The sequence below is a fragment of the Herpailurus yagouaroundi genome, unplaced genomic scaffold (assembly GCF_014898765.1).
Source record: "Herpailurus yagouaroundi ecotype Mexico unplaced genomic scaffold, PumYag 246, whole genome shotgun sequence".
Taxonomy (NCBI): Eukaryota; Metazoa; Chordata; class Mammalia; order Carnivora; family Felidae; genus Herpailurus; species Herpailurus yagouaroundi.
The window spans coordinates 8,872,844-8,896,992 of record NW_024412463.1 but is presented as its reverse complement, the minus strand read 5'-3'; the positions used below and the strand labels follow the sequence as shown (position 1 = coordinate 8,896,992).

General features: G+C 52.6%; 1 protein-coding gene across 5 annotated transcripts in view; it reads right to left on the bottom strand.

Annotated features, from left to right (window-relative positions):
• The window catches only part of ZNF831 (zinc finger protein 831), a 108,368-nt gene that overhangs the window by 49,947 nt on the left and 34,272 nt on the right, over positions 1-24,149 (bottom strand). For 4 of the 5 annotated variants that reach the window (XM_040459793.1, XM_040459794.1, XM_040459796.1 and 1 more), the window contains 2 exons: positions 11,668-15,342; positions 10,479-10,618 (listed from right to left, as the gene is read on the bottom strand). In XM_040459793.1, coding sequence (XP_040315727.1) covers positions 10,479-10,618; positions 11,668-15,306 — 3,779 coding nt within the window. In that variant the 5' untranslated portion in view covers positions 15,307-15,342. The remainder of the gene's footprint in view (positions 1-10,478; positions 10,619-11,667; positions 15,343-24,149) is intronic. The other variant, XM_040459795.1, reaches the window with a different exon arrangement.

The window sequence follows — 24,149 nt, the reverse complement described above, 5'->3', positions numbered from 1 at the left end:
AAAAAAAAAAAAAAAAAAAAAAAAAAAAAAAAAAGCCCGACTTAAAAACAACAGGTAAACAGCCTGTTACGTATGTCAACCACAGCCTGGGTGACTCAGTCAGTTAAGCTCAGGTCATGATCTCACAGCTCATGAGTTCAAGCCCTGTGTCGTGCTGTATGCTGACAGCTCAGAACCTGGAACCTGCTTTTGGATGCTGTGTCTCCCTCTCTTTCTGCCCCCCCCCCCACTTGCACTCTGTGTGTTTCTCTCTCTCAAAAATAAATAAACATTAAAAAAACTTTTTTTAAATGGGTAAAATATGAGTAGACCTTTCTCCATAGAAAATCTAGAAATGTCAGAAGACATACGAAAAGGTGCTCAATATCACTGATCATCAGGGAAATGCAGCTCAAAACCACAATGAAAGATCACCTCACACCTGCTAAGATGTCTATTATCAAAAAAAATAATAAAAATAAAAGATAGTAAGTATTGACAAGGATGTGGAGAAAAAGGAATCCTTGTACTATGTTGGCGGGAATTAGTACATCCACCATGGAAAGCAGTACAGAGGTTCCTCAAAAAATTAAAACTAGAACTACCCCATGACCCAGCAATCACACTCTTGGGTATATACCCAAACAAACTGAAATGGGGACCTCAGAGAGGTAACTGCACACGCCTGTTCACTGCCGTACTGTTTACAACAGCCAAGATATGGAACCACGCCAAATGTCCATCAATGGATGAATGGATAAAGAAGGTGTGGTATACACAATGGAATATTCCTCAGCCTTAAAGAAACAAGGAAGTCTTGCCATTTGCTGCAACACGGATGAACTTGAAAGATGCTATGCAAAGTAACGTAAGCCAGATACAGAAGAATAAATAGTACATGACCCCAAGTATCTCAGAAATCTAACACAGTCAAACTGATCAAAACAGAAAGGAGAGTGGTGGCTGCCAGGGATTGGAGAAAGGGGGAATCAAGGAGGTGCTGATCAAAGGGTACACAGTTTCACTGTGTGAAAGATGAATGAATCCTAGGGAACTACCGTATGCCACAGGGCACACAGTCAACAATGCTGGATTATGTACTTAAAAATTTAAGAAGGTAAATCGTATGTCAATGTTCTTACCCCCCCAAAAAAGGAAAGAAGCTTCTAGAAATTACAGATAAGTTAAAGACATCATATGTGGGCATGGTTTCAGGGTGTACACTTATCTTCAAATTCATCAAGATGTATACATTAAATATGTCAAGCTTTTACGTATGTCAATCATAGCTCAGTAAAGAAAAGACTAGAGAGCAAGAGACTATAAAAAACGATCAAGCAGGTCTGAAAAATAATTAAGTGGAACTTCTTGGAAATAAAGCATAATATACACTAACAATTAAATTTAACACTCGACAGATCAGTAAAAGTTGGGGGCCGGGGGTTCAATTAACAGGCTGTTGCAATAGTCCAGGGGCTTTTTCTTCTGACCAAGATGGTTTAACAGCAGCGAGATTTATCCTCCCAAAACAAAAACAAAAACAAAAACAAAAACAAAAACAAAAACAAAAACAAAAAACAGGCAAATGAATAAAACAATGGTTTTCGAGACATGAGTCAAGTAATGAAGGCAGCATCCCCTGAGAGCAGAGAAACAAATGAGGCGAACTTTGTAACTGCTCAGCTTACTGGCGAAGAAATTTACCAGGTTCAGCACCATCTGCTGAAAAGACTGTACTTTCCTCCCCGAATTGCCTTTGAACCTTTGCTGAAAATCAATTGACCAAATACATGGGGCCTATTTCTATACTCTCTAACCCGTTCCATTGATCTATTTGTCCACTATGATGCAAATACCATTCTGCCTTGGATATCTTAGCTTCACAGTGAGTCTTCAAGTCAGGCGGTGTAGTCCTGACAGTGTGGTGCTGCCTCAAAACAGACAGACGAACACACAGTACTGAAACAATTACACGTCCACGTGCAAAGATAAGAGATTTCTCCTGTCACATGACACAGAAGAATTAGGTGAAAATGGGCAGCAGGCTGAGTGTTAAACCTCAAAGTAGAAAACATTAGAAGAAAACATAGGAGAAAAACCTGTGTGATCATGGATTAGGCTAAGATTTTTGTAGGGATGACACCAAAAGCATAATCCAGAAAGAATGGTTGGTGGACTTCATCAAAATTAAAAATATATGCTCTTCGAGAGACACTGTTCAGAGAGTTAAAAAAAAAAAAGGGGGGGGTGCACCTGGGTGGCTCAGTCGGTTTTAAATGTCCGACCTCAGCTCAGGTCATGATCTCACAGTTTGTGAGTTCGAGCCCCACATCGGGCTCTGTGCTAACAGCATGGAGTCTGGAGCCTGCTTCCCGATTCTGTGTCTCCTCCTTTCTCTGCCCCTCCCATGCTCGTGCTCGGTCTCTCAATAATAAATAAATGTCAAAAAAAATTAAAAAAAAAAACAACAAGGCACAGACTGGAAGAAAATATTTACAAGTCACACATCTGATGTAGGACTTACAACCAGAATATGTAAAGAATTCTCAAAACTCAACAATAAGAAAACAACCCATTTTTATGATGGCCAAAGGACTTGGACGGATACTTCACCGAAGAAGAAACATGGAAGACAAGCCCGTGAAAAGATGCTCGATGTCTTAGTCAGGAGGGAAGTGCAAATTCCAGCTTGCGAGACGTCGCCACGCATCTAGTAAAACGACTGAAGTGAAAAACAGGGCCACACGAAGGGTCGGCAAGGTCGTGGAAACACGGAAGTTTCACGTGGCTAGTGAGAACGTGAAATAAGATGGCCGCTTTGGAGAATGTTTTGGCAGCTTACCATGAATCACACATCTCCCGTATGAGCTAGACAGTCCGCTCTTCGATATCACTCAAGGGAATGTAAAGTGTACATCCATACAGGTAAGAGTCTGTTCCTTTGACTTTTTTCTTCTTTGTTTGTTCATTTCAGGGGGTGGGGTGGTGGGGGGAGTGATGGTGAAACAGGTGCAGGGGATAAAGAGCACTCTTACCCTGATGAGCACCGAGTAACGTATAAAGTGGGGAACCAGTAGATTGTATACCTGAAACTAATATAACACGGTGTTAATTATACTTGAACAACAACAAAAATAACCAGCTCAAAATTTTAAAAAGTGAAGTATATATCCACAAAGACCTGCGTATGGGTATTTATAGTTTTTATGTGTCACAGCCTCAAACTGAAACAAACCATGAATGTCTACCGACAAGGAAATGTATCAACTGTGACATATCCACTGGATGGCTTAGTACGTAGGGATAAGAAGGAACGAATTGATACACATGACGTGGATGAACCTCAAAATCATCGTGCTGAGTGAAAAAAAAGTCAGCCCCCCCCCCCCCCCCACACACAAAAAAGAGCATATATTGTGTGATTCTGTTCCTATAAAATTTTAGAAGAAGGGAACTCCTCCATGGTTCCAGAAAGCACATCGCAGGCTGTCTGGGGAGGGGAGGGTGGCCGGAGGGAAGACGCATGGAAATTTGAGGGATTTTTGATACATTCATTATTCTGATTATGTTGTTGGGTTTCACAGGTGTATACACACATCAAAACTTATTAAATTTTACACTTTATTTTTTTTTTAATTTTTTTTAACGTTTATTTATTTTTTGGGGACAGAGAGAGACAGAGCCTGAACGGGGGAGGGGCAGAGAGAGAGGGAGACACAGAATCGGAAACAGGCTCCAGGCTCCGAGCCATCAGCCCAGAGCCCGACGCGGGGCTCGAACTCACGGACCGCGAGATCGTGACCTGGCTGAAGTCGGACGCTTAACCGACTGCGCCACCCAGGCGCCCCTAAATTTTACACTTTAAATGTGCTTAACGGTGAAATTCAATATACCTTAATAGAGCTTAAAAAAATAACTTAGGGGGTTGAGAAAATTCATAAAATTTTAAAGACAGCATCTAAATTTTCACACAGAAAGACAAGGTTATTGAAAACAGAGGTTAAGACACGTAAAAGAGAAGATCTAAGATACGTTATTTCAGGGTTCCAGAAGGAGAAGACAGAGAACAGGGTAGAGACAATGATTGAAGAATGAAGGCAGAGAATTTTCTAGGTAGACATCAATCCACAAATCACAAAAGCCCAAGGGACTCCTAATGGAATAAATAATAGTAACATATACCTTTATACATCAAAGTAAAACAGTGGAACACCAAAGATTAAAAGAAGATCTTAAAAGTAGCCAGAGATAAGAGACCAGAGAGGAGTACACCAATAGCTGACTTCTCCGCCACAAAATGGAAGCCAAAAAACAGTGCATGAGATCTCTGACGTACGGAGAGCAAATGACTGTCAACCTAAGGTTGTACACCCAGAAAAAACAGTTTTCAACAAGGATGAAATACATGGACTTTCAGATTAATGAGAACTGAGATTTTTCTGCTCTAAAGGAAGTTTTCAGAAATACGTTTCAGACAGATCTGATACGTGAGAATGAAGGGGCAAGACGTTTGCAATTATGTGGGTAAAACATACATAAATGGGCTTTTAAAAGACAGAGAATACATGTGGGAAAATATCTGCAGTGCGTGTAACGGCAAAGCACACGTACAAACCTAGGATATATACAGAATTCTACAAAGTCTGGATGCGCAAAGCATAAAAGTAAGCTAATAACAAACATCAGTAGGAATATGGGAGCAGAGCCAACCTTCACTTACACCTGGAGGAAATGTAAATTGACACACCCACTCTGGAGAGTGATTCAGTGGTAACACGTGAAGTTGAAAATGTGATTACCAGGGGCGCCTGGGTGGCGCAGTCGGTTAAGCGTCCGACTTCAGCCAGGTCACGATCTCGCGGTCCGTGAGTTCGAGCCCCGTGTCGGGCTCTGGGCTGATGGCTCGGAGCCTGGAGCCTGTTTCCGATTCTGTGTCTCCCTCTCTCTCTGCCCCTCCCCCGTTCATGCTCTGTCTCTCTCTGTCCCAAAAATAAATAAATGTTGGAAAAAAAAAAAATTAAAAAAAAAAAAAAAAGAAAATGTGATTACCTTATAACCCAACAATTCCACTTTGGGGTGTATTCTTGGAAAACTTCTTGCATTGTGCTTAAGGAGGCATGCATACACATTCATTCACTGCAAAGTTAGCAAAAAAAAAAAATATATTTGGAAACCATTTAAATGCCCACAAATAGGGGAACGGACAATAAAATGTGTCATACTCGTGCAAGGGAGCACACTACAGCACTTACAATGAATGAATTTGGTCCAACATGGCTGGATCTTCAAAAACACAACACTGAGTTATAAAGCGAACTGAAGAATGATGAATTTGGTATGATGTTTATACACACCCCCAAGGGGCGGGCGCTTGGGTGGCTCAGTCAGTTAAGCATCTGACTTCAGCTCAGGTCATGGTCTTGTAGTTCATGAGTTCGAGCCCCGCATCGGGCTCTGGGCTGACAGCTCAGAGTCTGGAGCCTGCTTCCGATTCTGTGTCTCCCTCTCTCTCTGCCCCTCCCCCGCTCATGCTCTGTCTCTGTCTCAGAAATAAACATTAAAAAAAATTTTTTAAATAAACATTAAAAAAATATAAAGACACAAAACAATTGCATGTATTATTAGTGTATACACCGATTTGTAAAGTATGAAGACACAGATCGAAACAATCAGTGCCAAATATGTAAACCTACATAATTATCTTGTTTTGTTTCATTTTACACAATATATAGTATACAAACTAATATTTTATTTTTTAGAGGCTCAGAAACAAATATGACAAAATATTAATATTTGTTAATTCTGGACCATTACCTAGTAGTCTGTTATATATTTTTCTGAACTTTTCTCCATTTTCAAATGTTTTTAAAAAAAAAAAAAAGGAGTAAAAGAGAACAGATACTCTGCGACACGAATTCCACCATTTGCTGTGACCTAGGGCCAATGGTGAATCCCTGCTACAGTGTTTCGTTTTCTGGTGAAACGTAAGACAACTGAAGTAAAATGGGAGTGTGAATGAGAAAACAGACCCCTTTCCTGAGAACCCGCGAGCGGACGAACGACAGACATTCGCGTACACCCACGTACGTGAGCGGGTAGACACGTACGTCCACGGATGCATACGTGCATATATACGGTCATACACATGTGGCTGGACAGACAGATGGACAGGTGGACGGTGTGGAATAATGACCCCACCCTAAAAGATGCCCATATGCTAATCCCCAGAGCTGTGACTAGGTTACCTTCCGTGGTAAAAGGGACTTTGTGAATGTGATTAAGGGCACAGACCCCATGATGACGAGGACGTCCTGGATTAGCCAGGTAAACCGAGCCTAACCACGTGAGTCCTTAAAAATGAAAGAGAGGCAGAAGGTCAGAGAAATGCAGCTGGACAGGAAGGAGCAGGTGCCTGAAGGGTGAAAAGGGACCCAGCCCGCCCTTGCCGGTTCAGGACACACACGAGGGGCCACCAGCCATGGAGCAAAATTCTGCCAACAACGCAAATGAGTAGGAAGCCCATTCTCCACAGGAGCCTCCAGAAGGAACGCGGCCCTGCTGGCACCTTGATCTTGTCAGGTGACCCCTTAATGAGCTCTGACCTACAGAACTTTGAAATAATACACTGGGGTTGTTTAAAAACGCATCTACGTTAAACTGGTGGTTTGTTACAGCAGCAACAGTGATAGACGGTAGCCAGGTAGGTGGGTAGGTAGACAGCCCAAGCAACCCTTCATCAAATTAGTTTTTCCGTTTGGTTACCTGCAAAGTAAGTGTATGCAAATCCTATGTTACTATTAACTTCTGTTACAAATTCGCCCTAAGTTACTATGCGAGAGATGGACAGATTTCAACACATTGAAGACAAAACACGAGCTCTGTGCATGGCTTCCAGAACAGTGAGCTGAAGCACCTCTAGGCACCACCTTTCAGCATTTTCCCCGCACCAGCACTGAGAGCGGGCGCCGATCCACGTCTCTGAAGCTGGACCAAATACGAAAGAGAAGCAGCACATTTCTCCAAAAAGCTCTATCATCTAACTGTGCCACCCACCACCAGAAAATGGATTGAGTTTGACACCTCACGCAAGTCAAACGAATTGGTCATCTCCTTTATCAAATCTTTGCAGGCCAAGTGCCATTGAACCAGTGGCTTCATAAGAAACTGCCTTTAGAAGCAACTTTCTTAGAAGGCCAGCATCATATTCCCCTCCGAACACCTCCCCAGACATGTGTGTCCTTCACTAAGAGGACCGTTCATCATGAATGATCTGATGCAAGGCACTGGGTCAGAAAACTCAACTGGTTGCAACTCTAATTCCATTAGCTGGGTGAGCTGGGGAAAGCTGGGCCCGGCAGACACAGCCTGGGGTGATCCTGTAGGTCACGCCTTTGTGTAATCCTCTCCTCTTGAGGATTTGCTGATGCAATTAAAGTTTCTAATCAAAAGCCAGATTATCCTGGGTGGGCCTGACCTAATCAGGCAAGCCCTTCAGAAGCTTTAGAAGTCAGAGACAAGGCAGCAGAGGCACATTCTGTCTCCACTGCTGGTCTTTAAGAAACAAGCTACCACAAGGGGCACCTGGGTGGCTGAGCCAGTTAAGCATCTCTTAGTTTCAGCTCAGGTCATGATCTCACGGTTTGTGAGTTCGAGCCCCACATCGGGCTCTGTGCTGACAGTGCAGAGCCTGCTTGGGATTCTCTCCCTCTCTCTCTGCACCTCCCCGACTCACACAGTGTCTCTCTCAGACAAATAAACAAACTTTAAAAAAAAAAAAAAAAGCAGCAGGAAGCTACCATGAATTCTATGCCTCAAAAAAACGAATTCTGCCAACAGGCTGTGAAGGCAATGAAACCAGATGACGGGAGGGGGGACCATCAAAGTACAGAGGTCGAGGAGGTCCCACTGTGATAGCGAGGTCTTGCCTGAGAGGAGGGGGAGCCAGCTATGTGAACAGCCACAGGTGAGCTCTGCAGGAGGAGGTGGGGGGGGGGGGGCCTGCAAGTGCCAAGCCCCGAAGCTGACATGAACTCAGGACGGTTGTAAGCCAAAAAAGGCACAAACGACAAATGAATCACAGTTGCCCAATAAATGCTCAATGGACATAAAAATTTCAGTGGCCCCATTCTCACTTCACCCAGTCAGGGGCTCCAGGACAGAGCTGCCCAGTCTGAATTCAGACCCCTCCTGGTTCCACACTGGGGCCAATGTCCCCTCACCTTGCCACCCACGGGCTCTTGCCGAGAAGCTCGCTGGCTGGGGAGGCAGTCTTCTGCCCCCCCCCCCCCCCCGACCAGGCCGCACGTTAAGACCAAGGTTTGCAAACTCGAACATCACACGACAGGGAGAGATGGGGCCTGAGCAAGCTGGGGAGCACGGGCGCTGCCCATGAGGCGGTCACTCTCAGCTCCCGCCAGCTGCTGCCATGCAAGAAGGCGGGCCTGGCATCCCCAGGGCTTCAGATGTTTCAAGACAAGCTGGAAATCCAGATTTTTCTGTGAACTCTCCTGGTATTTATCTGGCTACTAAGAGCCAAGACTTTTAGATACGGTCAGGCCTAACAAGATTCCCACACAGGCCATGTGCGGCCCAGGAGGTGCTGGCACACCTCTCCGGGCCTCCCAGGGCGTGGGCCTGGCACCAGCAGCCGCGCTGGGAAGGGTTCCTGCACAGCCTCCACCTGCGGCACCCGGCACCTGGCAGGTACACGGTGCTGAGCTGTTGCATTGGGTGGGGTCCCGGGAGGCGGGAGTGGCTAACAGGCACGCACGCTCGGCCCTCTCCCCACAACTCCCGGGCCCGTGACTTGACACCCAGAAACAGCCTGGCGGCTGTCACTCCGTGTAACCTAGCACTCCTTCCAGGTCAGTCCAACGTGGGAGATACCGCTGGAGGGACGAGGCCACATGCCAGTGTCCCTGTGCTCCCAGAATCCACGGGCAGCTACTCTTCAGTCTGGCTAGCGTTCATTCGGTCTGAAAAGGGCACCCAAATATTCCCCGAGGGAGCCATCCCTCCCCCACTCTGCACGGTTCAGGGGTGCGGGGTAGGGCCGGATGTCCCCGTGACACAGAGCAATCCTTCTTTCGTTTGGCAACGGACAGGTGGGCTGAAACGTGGCTTGGGGCAACACTAGCATGGCTCCTCCAAGAGTGCTCCCTGGGCCGGCACCCTTAGCATCACCTGGGAGCCCGTGGGAAACGCCAGCTCAGGCCCCAGACCGGAGGACTGTGACTCAGCATCACAAGAAAACCCAGAAAACTCCAGGTGACTGTCAGGCCAACGCGGGCTGTGGAGCGCGGAGCAACCAGGCTCTGGGGGAAGACTTGCTGATTCACATCTGGGTCCGTGAGGCCACATCTGGCCACCTGATCTGTCTGCGTCTCGGGCTCCTCGGGAGGAAAATGGGGCGGGGTCATTACACGGCACCCGGGGCACAGCAAGCCCTTAGCCGTGTCAGCCCTGGACACGCGGGCCTGGCAGACAGCTGAGCCGGGGCCCCCTCTCCAGGCACGTCCAGAGGACGTGTCTTCTCCAGCCGCCGAGGTTCTGAGCAGCTGCAGGGAAGAATTCAGACCCTGCCCGGCCTCTTGAAGAGTATCTCGGGTTTGGGTCAAATACTGACAATGGGGGCAGAAGGTGGGAGCCTTCCAGGGAGGGGAGAATAGGGGGCCAAGACGTGGCGGGGGATTTGGGAAAGCAGCCGGGACCTGGGTTCAGAGTGTGAATTTGAGAATGGAAGAGGGGGAGGAGGCTCAAAGTCACCGTGAGCAGGACATGAGGCCATGGGAAAAATCAGACAACGGCTTCTCGGGTGGCACGGAGGGGCTGGGGCCTGACTAAAGAGGGGCCTTTCCCCCTTGTCCACAGTGGTTAGAGGGTTTGGAGCAAAGGGGCGAGACCATCAAAGAACGGTGTGATGAAAGAGTGTATTAGTAAAAACCTGTGCGTCCCATTTGCTGTCAGGAGATGCTGTGTGTGCACACACATCACAGGGAAAAGTCTGGAAGGGAGCGCCCCACGCACTGGTGGCGTTACCCCGAGCACGAGGACTAGGATGCTTTATCATCTCCTCTTTGCTCGTCTGTATTTCCCAATTTTTCTGCAAAGGACACGCACCGCTTGCATAAATAAAAAAAGCAATAAAAGCTGTAAATAATTAATGCACTCTCTCCTCAGGACTTAAGCCAGTGGATGTGTTTTCAACTCAGTTATTTCAAATATTTATTGGACTCCTGGCCTTGGAATGTTTGGCCCTCCAAAGAAACACACGATCCGATCGGGGGTAGGGGGACTGTGCAGATGGGCTGATGGAGAACCAACTGATTCCTTTACCCACGGACCTCCAGACCCTCACTCCCACACACAAGCCCTTCCTCTGGAGCACACGGACAGCTCTGGAACCCCACGAAGGTCTTCCCGGGAGTTAGTGGAACCGCCCCTTGTAGTTCCAGATACGCTGGGCACGTGTGAGACGGACAGTGGGTCACACACCCTACCTTCTGGAGCGGACGCTCAGCCTCTTCTGTTTGCCACTCCCCCGAAACAGCTTTGCCTTCCTCCAAGGCGGTCCTTTCTTCCATTCAGGCTCAGACACCCGCTCCTGGGACACCATCCCTGAGGCCACTGGGCAGAAGAGCTGAAAATACCCGGCACGTTGGCATCATACTGCTGAGAGCCCTACAGTGCTAACTGGGGGCCCAGGCGACACCGTAGCCAGCCCTGCCCCCACCCCCAACTCCATCCATCTCTCTAGGAACCCCTGCATCCCGTGCCTAATTGCCTGGCGGAGGAAGGCAGGCCAAACTGGGTCTTGGACCCAGCACATTCTTTATTAATCGCCATTCTCGGGATCAAGAGCAGCCTGTGGGGCTCTGGAGTCCAGGCACTGTTCCGCACGGCTACACCAGAACCGAGGCTTCAGGATACTCTCCGGCTGCCCTGGCCCAAGATATCTCAGAGCAGGACATAACCCAGACATACGGATGCGCTCTTAAGTTGGGACCACACACCTACCACTTAGGTAACAGGTGGACACTCTGCAGCACTCAGCCCCCTTCCCTTTTAGCCACTGCTCCCAGGAAACTCAGACGCGAGTTGAATCTGATCATAGTAATTGTTTCCTCAGTCCCCAGTACGGTAATTCTATTTTTTTTTTTTTTAAGTAATCTCTACGTCCAATGTGGGGCTTAAACTCACAGCCCCAAGGTCGAGAGTCACATGCTCTACCGCCTGAACCAGCCAGGCACCCCAACGACTCTCTCCTTTTAAGAGAAGGGGTTTCACCTGGAATCTATCTCTCGGTAAGAGTTTCTGGTTTATAATCTTAGGTTGCCCAGAGAACCCTCTCCTCGGCAGGGTTTCATTTCACTTTTTGCTGCTGTTACCAGGAAGCTCAGAGTAAAATTTAAGGTCTAGTGATGAAAAGTATCTCATCCAGGGTCCTGGGTGCAGTAATTCTTTCCCTTGACATTTCTGTTTGCATGAGTCTGTTTTCTTTTGTGTTGCACATTCAGCCCTGTCCGATCTTGCCCCGTATGTGACAGCTCAGCCTCCTACGGGAGCAGACGGCAGGTGTTACAAGGCCGGCTTCCCGCTCCCTCTCCTTCACTACAAGCGCCACCTGCCAAGCACGCTCCCCCAGCCCCAGGGCCCTGGGCAAAGGGGCGGGGGGGGGGGGGGTGTTACCTTTGCTGTCCGCACCTGCCCTCCTTCTCCCAGGGCCGTCCTCGTCCGTCCTCCCACCACCGCCCTGCTCAGGGGCCGGGCATCTGGACCCTCGTCCCGGGTGCTGCCACCGAGGAAGTGCAGAGCCAAGTAGACAGAGGCGGTCGTTTCCTTCTGCTCTGTGGGCAGAGGCAGGCTTCGGCTCAGGCAACACCACGTGAGTCGGGGCTCAGCCCTCAAGGATGGGAAGGGGCCCTGGGCCCTGGTGCTCCGCAGGGTTTCTGAGTGGGTACACGAGGCCAGCTGGGGCCAGCCCGGGGACGCGGGGGCCGTGAGGAAGCAGCAGCAGGAACTGAGCCCGGCCAGAGGCCCTGAGGGGGGGTTTTCCGGGGCATTCTCGGGAGGTCCGCCCAACTCCCTGCCGAGGGCACAGGGACTCAGGACACCCCCAGAGGGCCTGGCCCCCACTGAAGTGCTACCCACGCAGAGGTGTCGGGGCTCAGAGGTCCCACTCTTCTGGGTGGCACACGCTGGGGTGGGCAGGAAGGAGGTCGTCTCCCTGGAGACACCGGAGGATGAGCCAGGGGACGGCCCTGCTGCTGGGGTGTCGGCATCCAAGTCTGGCTTCTCCTCTCCCTGCACCCCCTTTCTCCTGCCCCAGTGCCTGGACCAGCCGGGATCCTCCTCGAAGATGTCTGCTCCACCGGAGGCCAAGCCTGTGGCTGGGCAGGGCGGCAGGCGGGTCCCCAGCCCTGGCCCAACAACGGAGGGCTGTTCCTCCGGCCACCTTCTCCTGCAGAGCGGGTCCTGGCCTCGTCTGGGATCCTGGGCGGTGGGAGGTGGGGGGCAGGCCTCACCCTGAGGCAGCCTGAGCAGGTACTTGGGGGCAAAGGCAGTGTCTGCCGGGGCAGTGAGGACGCCGGGGGCCTGGGGCTGCGTGGCCAGCTGGGGGTGACGTCCAGGGGACACAGCTGCAGGACACGGGTCCTGCAGGACCTGCCTCAGGGCCACAGATGGAACAGCAGAGGAGACGCCACAAACTTCCGACGGCTTTGCTGGCTCCCCAGCCCTGCCCCCCGCCACGCCATCAGCACTCCCGCGCGGCTCTCCCAGCTTGTCCCCAGGATCACCGTCCTGGTTGTGAGATGGCGGGGAGGTGGCCTGCCCGGGGCCACTCGGGGTCTCTCCTTCTGCTCCCACGGGCTCTGGCGGCTCCTGGCAGCTCAGCTTCTCGACCTTCAGCTTCTTTCTCTCCGATGGGAGCTTGTCCTCTGAAGGCTGGGGCTCCCCAGTGCCACCGCTGGGTTGCCTCGACACCGTTGGGGCCTGCTGGCAGGTCTCCTCGCCGCCCCCACCACGGGTGCCTCCTTCCAGGTTAGGGTCTGCCGAAACCGGCATGGGAGCCTCTAGGTTACCTCCCTTGAGGGGACCAGGTGCTACGGGCCGCTGAGTCCCCAGCTCCAGCCTCCCATTTGGAGGAAGCAGAGGGGTCTTGCTGCCCGAACGGGGGGGTTCTCTGCAGCTGAGGGTGGAGGGTAAGGTGGCCCTGTTCGCCCTGGGCTGGTCCCTGCCCCCTGCTCTGGCTGCCGTCTCCCCCTCCGTGGCTGGATCCATCACTGGGAAGCCCTCCTGGGCCAGTGGACGTCCCCAAGGCCCCGGCTGGGTCCCCACAGACACATCTCCACGGACAGGGGTCCGCCCGCCCTGCGATGGGGCTGTGCCCTCGTCCCCTGCTACCTCTTCCTGAAGAGGACGACCTAGCTCTGTCCCACTCCCCACCGTCCCCTCCCGTGCCTTCTTGCCTCCGTGGTAGCTGGTTTTCATTTTCTGGTAGATTCTCTTGAATGTCTCTTTCCCATACACCTGCCACTTGTCCTGGGAGAACATCTTCAGCGGCCTCTGGCCGCACTTCTTCCCGGCTGCTCCGCCCCTGCTGGCCGCCCCCTCCCCCGCAGCCGCTCTGCTTCCACCCAGGTCCTCTGTGGGGGCCGGGCCGTCTCCGGTGAGGGGACACGGCAGGTCCTCCACGGCCGCCTGTCTGACCAGGGCCCGGGGGTGACCGCCGGGGACGTCTGCCGGCCGGGCAGGGGCGGGCCTGGGGCTCAGAGGCTTCTGCCTCCGGGGACCGGCGTCCCGCGGGTCCGGCGGCTCCTGCCACGTTCCCGTGCCCTCGACGAAGGGCAGCGAGTTGCTCCTGGTGATGGGCACGCACGCCACGGTGGAGGAGAGCTGGGTGGGGACGGAATGGAAGAAGACTGGGCGCCCCTTGTCGGGGGGCGTGAAGGTAGAGCGGGCCGGGCCCAGGGCGGCGGGCTTCCTCCGGCCGGAGGGCGGCGCCCGGATGTCGAAGTGGAAGGAGTCCTTGTAGGTGTAGGGCATGGGCAGGTCGATGCTGCCCTGCTTGCACAGGACCGTCTTACGGGGCCGCACGTTGTCCAGCTGGGAGTCGTCCACCACGGCCTGGTTGTGAGAGATGAGCCAGGCGATGCGCTGCTCCAGCTGCCGCTCCAGCCGCGGGCCCGGGGCCGCCTCCCCCTCCGACAGGCCACGCAGGGGGCTGCCGGGGGCCGGCGGCTGCTCCGCACTGTCCGAGCGGGACAGGTAGCCCGAGTCCGTGCTCTCACACTTCCTCAGCCGGCCCTCCGAGGCCCTGGCGTCCCGGGCTTTCTCCGAGGACGGCGCCGCCTGCTGCCGCGGGGCGCACGGCAGGCCGGCGGTCGGGGACAGCTGCTCTGGCGACTTCCGCCTCAGCTGGGTGCCGCCGGCCAGGGTGCGCGCGGGGGAGGCCGCGTGGGCAGAGTCCACGGGGGTCTCTCTGTCGGCTGGTGCGGACCCCGGACGGGGAACGGCTTCCAACTTCAGACCCAGGGTCTTAGCGACAGAAGACGGGTGCATGGCTGACACCGGGCAGCGCCCGGCACCCTGGGCGCCTGGAGAGAGGGGCCTCCCGGATCGGCTCTGGCTCCAGCCGTCCCCTGTGCCCGCTGCCCTGGAGCTCTCTCCGGCCCCGTCCCCCTCCTCCGGGAGGCTGCCGCCCCCTCCCTCAGACTCCGAAGACAGCCGGGAGTGGTTGAGATGCGTCTGGGTGCGCCTGTGCTTGTACAGGTTGCTCTGGGTCTTAAAGGCGATGCCGCAGGTGGCACACGGGAAGGGCCTCTCGCCCGTGTGGGACCGGATGTGCTTCTCCAGAACACTGGGCTTCAGGCAGTCGCGGCCACAGTGTGGGCAGAGGTACTTGCCGGCGTTCCGTACCTTCCCCGGGCTGCCCAGCGTGGGCCCCAGGCCCGGCGACAGGACGGGCAGCGTGCCCACAATGTTCACGGTGAGGGTCGGGGCCGCCGGCTTCCCCGCCTGGGTGGGGCCGGGGCCTTCGGGCTGCAGCAGGGGGCTGAGGATAAAGGGTCCGCCGCCCCCATCCAGGCTGCCCGTCACCAGGGGGGCACGTGGCTGGAGGCCCCCCGGGGGCCCCGTGTGGTACAGCGGGATGGGCAGGGCCTTCAGGAACACGGCAGGGGCCAGACCCTGCTCCGGTGACAGAATGACGGGGCCCAGGGTCAGGTGAGGTGAGACCTGCCCACCTGAGGCTCCTGGGTGTCCAGGGGCAGGAGCTGGCTGGTCCCGGGCAGGCGAGGCAGGGCGAGTGAGTTCTGGCACCTCCATCCTGCATCATCCGGGTGGCCCAGGATGCCTGGCGACCTGTGGGCAACAACCAAACTTTACCATGGTACCTCTCTCCTCTGATCGTGCAGTAAACTCTTCCCTGCCCCCACCAGGCATGCCGTCGCTCCACTGAAGCCCGGGAACAATCCCCCAAGAGAAGCACTGTCATCCCCACGTTAGGAAAGGGGAGACAGAGGCTCCAAGAGCGGAAGCGACTTCACAGGCAGCTGACACATGGCAAAGCAGGATCCGGACCTAGGTCTGTCTGCATCCTGTCTATTTCACATGCCGAAAGGGAACTCTTGACTCCCGCCCCCTACCCAGGCCCACGGCAGTCTTGTCACTGTCACTCCCAACACCCAGCACAGGGCCCTGTGCAGAGGGGACACTCAGAAAATGCGCTGACTTCATGAGAAAGAAAAGTTCACGCTGGGACTCAGTTTCCAGACCTGTAAAACGGGCAGCGAATCGGCACTGCCCTCGGACCCTTTTCACCCTGGGGTTCTGAGTCCCTGCTGTTGGAAGAGGGCAGAAAGTTAGAACGCTGACCTGAGGGAGAGCCTAACAGATTCAGCAAATGAAAACACAAGATCCCAACTAAATGAATTTCAGAGAAACAATGCATAATTCTTTAGTAGAAGTCTACCCCAATCTCGCACGGGTCACGCTTATACTAAAAATCATGGGTTATCTACCTGAAATCCAAACGTTGCTGAGCATCCAGTATTTTATTTACCCAACCAGAGAAGGGGCACTTTCTCAACCTCAGGATCAGGCTTGGGTCTCTGCTCACAGGTGGGGCTTCCAAAAGCCCTCCACACCGGCTGGGACATAATCAGTTCCCTCTGAGCCAGAGGGAAGAGCTGGGCAAATGTGGAGGCAAGACAGGCAGAGAGACCCAGCCACGTTCTTTGAACCAGGGGAGGGGGAAAGCCAGATTCAACGGCAGGAGGGTGGACGAGCCCATGGCTACAGGAGCAGGGGTCTTCAGATGCTCCTTGCCCAGACACTCACTCCCCAGGAGCTCTGTAAGCACACTGTGGTCATCCCCCAGCTGGGCTCCTTAAGAAAAACAAATACAAACTCCTGCCTTTTGCAGCAAGCAGGTAAGGTGGAAATAGTCGCTGAAACCATTTCATATTGGCTCATATCAGCTCACACTGCCTCCTGAGAGCTGATTTTCAGGAATTGTGCAAGCCGGTTGTTAAACACGGCCATTATTAAGAGTTAAATTACATAAACTTACAATAAGCTATGTTAAAAACAAAGATATACTACTGGATGGTCACACGTAGAAGAATGAAGTAGAACTCCCTATCTCACATCAACTGAAAATCGATCAAAGACCTACATGTAATAACTAAAACTACAAAACTCTTAGAGGAAAACACAGGAGTAAATCTTCATGACCTTTGATCCGGCAGTGGATTCTTAGATATGACACCAAAAGCATGAGTGATTTAAAAAAAAAAAAAAACACCTTTTTAAATCAATTTTATATAATTGTATACTAAACTTTCTTAAAATATAATTTTATACCAACTTTTTATATATATATTTTTTTACCAAAGTTAAACTTTTGAGCATCAAAGGACACTATCAAGAAAGTGAAAAGACAGCTCACAGAATGGGAGAACGTACTCGCAAATCATACGTCTGGTCCATGCAGAATAAAGAACCCTTACAACTCAATAACAAAAGAACTACCAAGTCAACTGAAAAACGAGCAAAGGACTTGAACACCCACTTTTCCAAGGAAGATTTACAAACAGCCAAAAGCACGTGCATGGATGCTAAACACTACCAGTCATCAGAAAAAAAAAAGCGTACATCAAAACCCCGATAAGACATGACCTCACAGCAGCTAGCATGGCTAGGAACTGGAAATGACAGGTGTCCGTGAGGATGCCGGGAAGTGAGGACACACGAGCACTGCTTATAGGAATGTAAGATGGCGAACCACAATTCAGAGGCTCCTCAAAAAGTGAAACTTGGAATACCGTATGACCCAGCAAGCCCACTTCTGGGCACATAATACCCCCAAAGAACTAAAGAGAGGAGCTCAAATAAAAATGTGTATGTGAATGTTTACAGCAGCACATTTCGAAACAGCCAAAAGGCAGAAACAGCCCAGATGTCCACTGATGGATGAACAGGTAACCAAAACGCGACATACCCAGACAAGGAGGCCCCTTCAGCCATAGCAAGGAAGGCAGTGCTGAAACACACCGCAATGTGGACGAGCCATGAACACACACGCCACGTGCAAGAAGCCAGACCCGAGAGGTCACGTAGCGTACGATTCCGTTTGCGTGAAAAACCCAGATGGGGCACATTCATAGACACGGAAAGCAGATTACGATGATGGCCAGGGATGGAGAGAGAGAATGAGGGGTGACCGCTTGATCAGGTTCAGGGCTTCCTCGGCAGGGATGAAAACGTTCTGGCAGTGGATGTACTTCATGCTGCCCAAATGTCCACTTTAAAATAGTGAAAATGGGGGGCGCCTGGGTGGCGCAGTCGGTTAAGCGTCCGACTTCAGCCAGGTCACGATCTCGCGATCTCGCGGGATCTCGCGATCTCGCGGTCCGTGAGTTCGAGCCCCGCGTCGGGCTCTGGGCTGATGGCTCGGAGCCTGGAGCCTGTTTCCGATTCTGTGTCTCCCTCTGTCTCTGCCCCTCCCCCGTTCATGTTCTTTCTCTCTTTTCCCAAAAAAAAAAAAACGTTGAAAAAAAAAAAATTTTTAAATAGTGAAAATGGGGCACCTGGGGGGCTCAGTCGGTTCAGCGTCCGACTTCAGCTCAGGTCACGATCTCGCGGTTTGTGAGTTCGAGCCCCGCGTGGGGCTCTGTGCTGACAGCTTGGATCCTGGAGCCGGCTTCAGACTCTGTGTCTCCCTCTTTCTCTGCCCCTCCCCTGCTCACGCTCTGTCTTTCTGTCTCTCTCTCTCTCTCTCAAAAATAAACAAACATTAAAAATAATAATAATAAAGTAAAATAGTGAAAATGGTTGGGATGAGCACTGGGTGTTGTATGGAAACCAACCTGACAATAAATTTCATGTTCAAAAATAGATAAATAAATAAATACATACATACATAAATAGTGAAAATGGGGAGTGTGGGGCTACGTGAATTTTACCTCCCTAAAAAAGGTACTAAATACTTGAAGCTCGTCACTTGCCAATTATTTGATTCCACCTCACCATTCTCGGTGCCCTCGGGGTCATTCTCGCTGTGTCGGCATAGTGGGCACGCCACACAACGGTGTGGCACTCCACGCTGCCGTCACCTCCCACCCGTCACGTTCATAGCTTGGGACTGGCCGTGCTGGGGGTGTTCACACCACAGGAATCGGCCAACGCCGTCAGACAGACTCCTCTGTAACGTGAAACCCGCCCTCCAGGTCGCTGCCCCTCGAATGGCTCTCGCGCCACCGTCTCCCCTGCCGCAAAGCATCTGGCGCGATGTAATTTTTTCGGGAAAGGCTCAAAGACGAGGGTCTGTAGAGATCAGAAGGGGGTCCTGGAATTCCTTGGTGCTGATGCCAACGGGAGACAATGGCTGACCTCGAGGTGCCGCAGCCTTTCTGCTAGCTGAGGAATTTCGAGGTGCTCCCCCTGGGAACCATGGGAACTGAGTGTCGGTCCCTGCTTCCTCGGCTGGCGGGCAGATTAGCCCCGAGACCCAGACCCCTCGGCGCTGAGAAGAGGCCACTCGGGCAGAGCTACAGGGAGGGCCGTCCGAAACGCTGTCTGTGAGAACGCTGGGCGCGGTGCCAGGCGTGGGGGAAGGGCCCACTCATCCGGGTTTCCAAAGATCCGCCTCGACAGTTTGAACTATCAACTAGTGAGTCTCTTCCCTCATCGGTCAGCAGGCCCCATTCCCTGTTTCTGAGAAGAGATGCTGTGTCATGTTGGGTTCCCCCCAAAAAGATGATGCCATTGCCAGGATTCTATTTGGGAGGTGACCCCAGGAAACACTCACAGAGGAGAGAGAAAGACAGGGTGAAGGAGCCTATAAAGTGTCATGGGGCAGCCAGAGCGTGACTCGACGAGGGAACGATGGGAGATCACATAGAACACACGCCTCGGCGGCCCCACAGGGCGAGAAGGCCGCTCGTGCATGGAAGGTCTTCCCGGGAGCAATGAGATGCTGGCTGTGCAACTGGCCCAGTGCACACACTGAGCAGCTCTGGGGCCCCAGAAAGCCAGCAGGCCCACAGCGTCCGTGGGCCGGCTCCTACGTGGCAAGTGCAGGGGGAGATGGGCGGGCAGGGCTCATGCTGGAGTTGCTGCAGCAGAAACAGAGTAAAGACTTCTGGATTCCAGAGCTTAAACCCTAAGAAGGAAATCCATTTCCCAACCCTCAGTTCTGACGGTCCCCAAGTTGGGAAGAGATGGGGAGGAGGAGTGGGAGGGGAAGGAGGAGGTCCCCCAGAGTCGGCTTCAGGGTGAGCTGGGCGGAGGGGTGACCTGGACCCCACCCTCTAAGGCCATCAGGGGAGAGCCCAGGACGGAACACAAAGCACCCACTGTGCGAGTCCAGGCAGGCAAGACGGAGGAGGCCCACGGGGTTCCCGCACCCCAGGGTGAGTACCAGAGCCTGAGACGGGCCCAGGAGGGACCAGGAAAACTCGGGTTGCGTCCGGGGGGGCCTGCCCGGGGAGCTGAGGGCTGAGCATCACGTTGAGCATGGCCCCTGACATCGGCCCTCCCTCGGCGGAAAGAGAAAAGCAGCCTCGGTGGGGAGGTGCCGGGCTTCAAAACAGAAACCCCAGAAAAAGAGTGCTCCATTTCTGATACACCTGCCACGACGATTATTTGGCTCTCTCCGCAGCCTGTTCTGTGATCACAGCAAAATGGACGCCTTTTAGGAGCAGCTGATCCCGGCTGGCAAGATAATGAGCCAACTGACACCCTCCTCCAGGGAGACCTCAAAGGGCCACTACTAATTTTTCTCACTCCGGACCAAGGTGGCAGCAGGTCATACGATTCCCGCTGGACTAATGGGGAAATTGAGGCACAAGGTTGGGAAGGCTCTGGGAAGACCAGCCGGTTGGCAAGACTCGCGGCCAGGGGCTCGCCTCCTTGCCATCCTCAGGGTCCACCACGTGGAGAGTGTGAAGGACCCCTCGCCTCCTCCATTCTGCCACGTGCACGGCCCCCCACCTCCTCCGAGCCCCCCGGGCCAGTAATATTGCTGTGAGTGTGCAGCTTTACAGGGAGGTGAACGGAGAGGAGGGAGACATTTGCAGGAAAGAAGGGACTATTTTCCAAAGTCCCCTTTTCCAAAGACAACCCATCCAGGGACCTGGGCAAAGAAAGAGCACGGAAATGCCACCAATAGGTTCTAAAACTTCATGTTGGGACGCTGACAGAGAAGACCACACAGAAATATACCCCAAATGTATTACCCCAAATGCTGAACTTTTGGGGAAGAATGCGGGGCTGGGTCCACTGTTCGAGCTGCGAGTTTCCCAAGCCCCCGGGTGCCAGTCGTTGTGCCGTGTGGGGACCCCTCAGACCCTGACCTCCTCCCCACCCCTGGATAACTGGGGTTTGCTGGAATACGGTTGCTTTGTTGTTGTTTTAAGTTTGTCTTTTTTTTAACTTTATTTATTTCAGTAATCTCCACACCCAACTCAGCTCCAAGATCAAGAGTTACATGACATGCTCTTCTGACTGAGCCACCAGGTGCCCCTGGAATACGGCTGCTTTAAAAGGGGGACCGTGTGTTCAACAATGTGAATGTACTCGGTGCCTCTGAACTGCACACTTAGGAATGGTTAAAAGGATAAACTGTATGTCATGTGTATCAACTTTTAGAAAGTAAAAAAAAAAAAAAAAAAAAAAAAAATACCGTTGGGGAGACTAGATCCTCCCCCTGTAAGCCACGACTTGATGCTCATACAAAAACCTGCCCGTGAATGTTTCTAGCGACTCTAATTCTGACTGCTAACACCAGCCAAGCTGTCCTTTAGTAGGCAAATGGAAACTGTGCCCCATCTGACGATGGAATGTTAACCACCGCTAAAGAGAAACGCGACCAAGCCACGAAGAGACACGGAGGAACCGTAAATGTATGTTACTGAATGGAAGCAGCCAGCCTGAAAAGGCTACAGCCTGTATGACCCCGTGAGGCATTCTGGAAAGGACAAGACTCTGGAGACAGTAAAAAGACCAGTGGCTGCTGGGGCCTGGTGGGGAGGAAGGAGGGACGGCCTGGTGGAGCACAGAGGATGTTTAGGGCAGTGAAACGCTTCTGTTTAACACTGCAGGTGGATGCGTTATCACTACACGTGTCCAAACCCACCGAATGTGCAACGCCAGGAGGGAGCCCAATGGAAACCGTGAGCTTCAGTTAATAATAACAGATTAATACTGGTCGATCGGCTGTAACAACAGCCGCATGCATGCAAGACGGCAAACACACGCAGAAGTGGATGAGGGCTAAGGGTACGCACTCTTCGGGGGCCCTCTGTACTTTCCCCTCGTTCTAAAAACCCAAAACTGCTCTAAAGAAGCAAAGTCTGGGGGCACCTCGGGGGCTCAGCCAGTTAAGCATCCAACTCTTGATTTCGACTCAGGTCCTGATCTCACGATTCATGAGATTGAGCCCCATGCTGCGCTCTGTGCGAACAGTGTGGAGCCTGCTTGGGATTCTCTCTCTCTCTCTCTCTGCCTCTCCCCCATTCACGCTCTCTCTCACAAAATAAATAAACTTTTAAAAAAAGTAAAGTCCATTAATTTTTAAAATTAAAATCAAAACAATTTTTTTTTATTTTTTTTTTTAACGTTTATTTATTTTTTGGGGGACAGAGAGAGAGCATGAACGGGGGAGGGGCAGAGAGAGAGGGAGACACAGAATCAGAAACAGGGTCCAGGCTCCGAGCCATCAGCCCAGAGCCCGAAGCGGGGCTCGAACTCACGGACCGCGAGATCGTGACCTGGCTGAAGTCGGACGCCCAACCGACTGCGCCACCCAGGCGCCCCTAAACAATTTTTAAAAAGACACGTGAAAAGACGTTTACCCTCACCAGCCAAGGAATGCAAGGTGGGTACCATGATGCCATGCTTTGCCCGTCAGAGTAAAAAACATAAATAAGTAAATAAGTTCTTGTCCTAACTGGAGGAGAAAAAAAGATGATCGTTTTTGTCTTTAGAGCTATTATTAAAATAAATATGTAACGATCTTTTTAAAAGTGTATCCGTGGGGCCCCGATATGACCTTGCACACTTGAACGTATAGCCCCATACTTCAGGGGATGCACCTCCAATTTAAGACCTTGACCTGGGACACCTTCAGCCAGACCTTCCAGAGAAACCGGACCTTCTTCCCTCTGCCCCGTGCCCCCAGTGGAGTAGCCTCTGGTGAGGACTGCAGGTGAGAGCAGGGACGGAGGAGAGTCAGGTCGGGACTGGCTCCGAGGGTGCCCTGTCCCAGGCGCCAGGCAGCATCTCTGCCCGGCTCTCCCGGGGCCCTGGGGTCCCTGGGCCGAAGAAGGACCACCTCCCAGGCTCGAGTCCCAGTTCTGCCACTCGGCCGCTGGATGGCTTGGGCAAGCTCCTCTAAAGTTAGGCTCTCATTTGTAAAATGAGGAGAACCAAGGAGGATAAAGGAGATGCTACCTACAGGCTCTTATCACAGCATAAGCACAAAAGGGGAACAATCCACTGACAGTTATTGGCCTGTTTCTCTCTTTCTTCCTTTTCCAAGTTAATCCAGTTCACCCTCATCCGCCTGAGGCATCTATCTGCCCAAAGAGCGGAGCATTTCTACAGGTTTGTATCAGCACATCTGAGCCTCATTTAGTGCCTGCCGTGTGCCCGTCACCAGCACCCGAGTGCTTTACGTGGGCTGAATCGCCCAATCCACACCAGGCTGCCCCTCTGGAAGGCAATGCTGCTCTTCCAGGGGAGGGGGCCCCGAGGGAGGGAAACATTTGCCCAAGGGCAAGCTGCTGGGAGACATATTCCCTCCTAAAGGAAGACAGACAGCGAAACAAGGTAAGATTCAGCTTCCCAAATGCAAATCAGGATTTCTGGAAAGACCATCATCTCCAGAGGAGATGTTGTTGACAGTGAAAGTTCTTCACAATTACCTTCTGTCTTTATTAGACGTCCTGGGCCCCAAGGTGAGAGGACTTGTACCAGAAGGTACGTGGGCACTAAATCCAATGACCAGTGCCCACGTGAGAAGGGGGACGACACAGAGACAGCCATGTGAAGGCCACGTGCCCAGGCAGGCAAAGACGAGGGTTGTGGTCACAAGCCCAGGAGCACCTGGAGCCACCAGAAGCTGCCAGAGGCCGGAGGGGGCGTCCTGAGAGCCTGCAGAGCGAGCCCAGCCCTGCCCACACCTGGATTCCAGACCCCCGGCCTCCAGACCAGGGGAGGTCACAGTGCTGCTCTCAACCTCCCAGTGTCGGGGACTTGGCCACCGCAGCCCCAGGACACTCATACAGGAAACACACGAAAAGTCTCCAATTTTCCTGGCCCTGGAAGACGGTTAGGAGGGCTTGGGCCCAGCACAGGAAGGCAAGCAGGACAAGAGAAGGTGTAAGCCCGGGCGACCCCGGGCTGCCCCCCATTTCCCAGAGGAGGCCATGGCAGGACACGGCCCGAGCAAAGCAAGGCTGGGCAGAGGGAGGCCCCAGGGCTGAGCTGTCCTGAGCTGCCACAGGGTCCTCTTGCGGGTTGGACGGGGTCTGGGGTGGGGCTCACAGAGTGCTGGGAAGGGGGCATCTGGAAGGCAGACTCACTCTGTAATGAACCCCCCTCCCCCAAACAGGACGAGTGGACCACCAGACAACACCTGGAGACACTGCAGGGGGTGGCGGGGG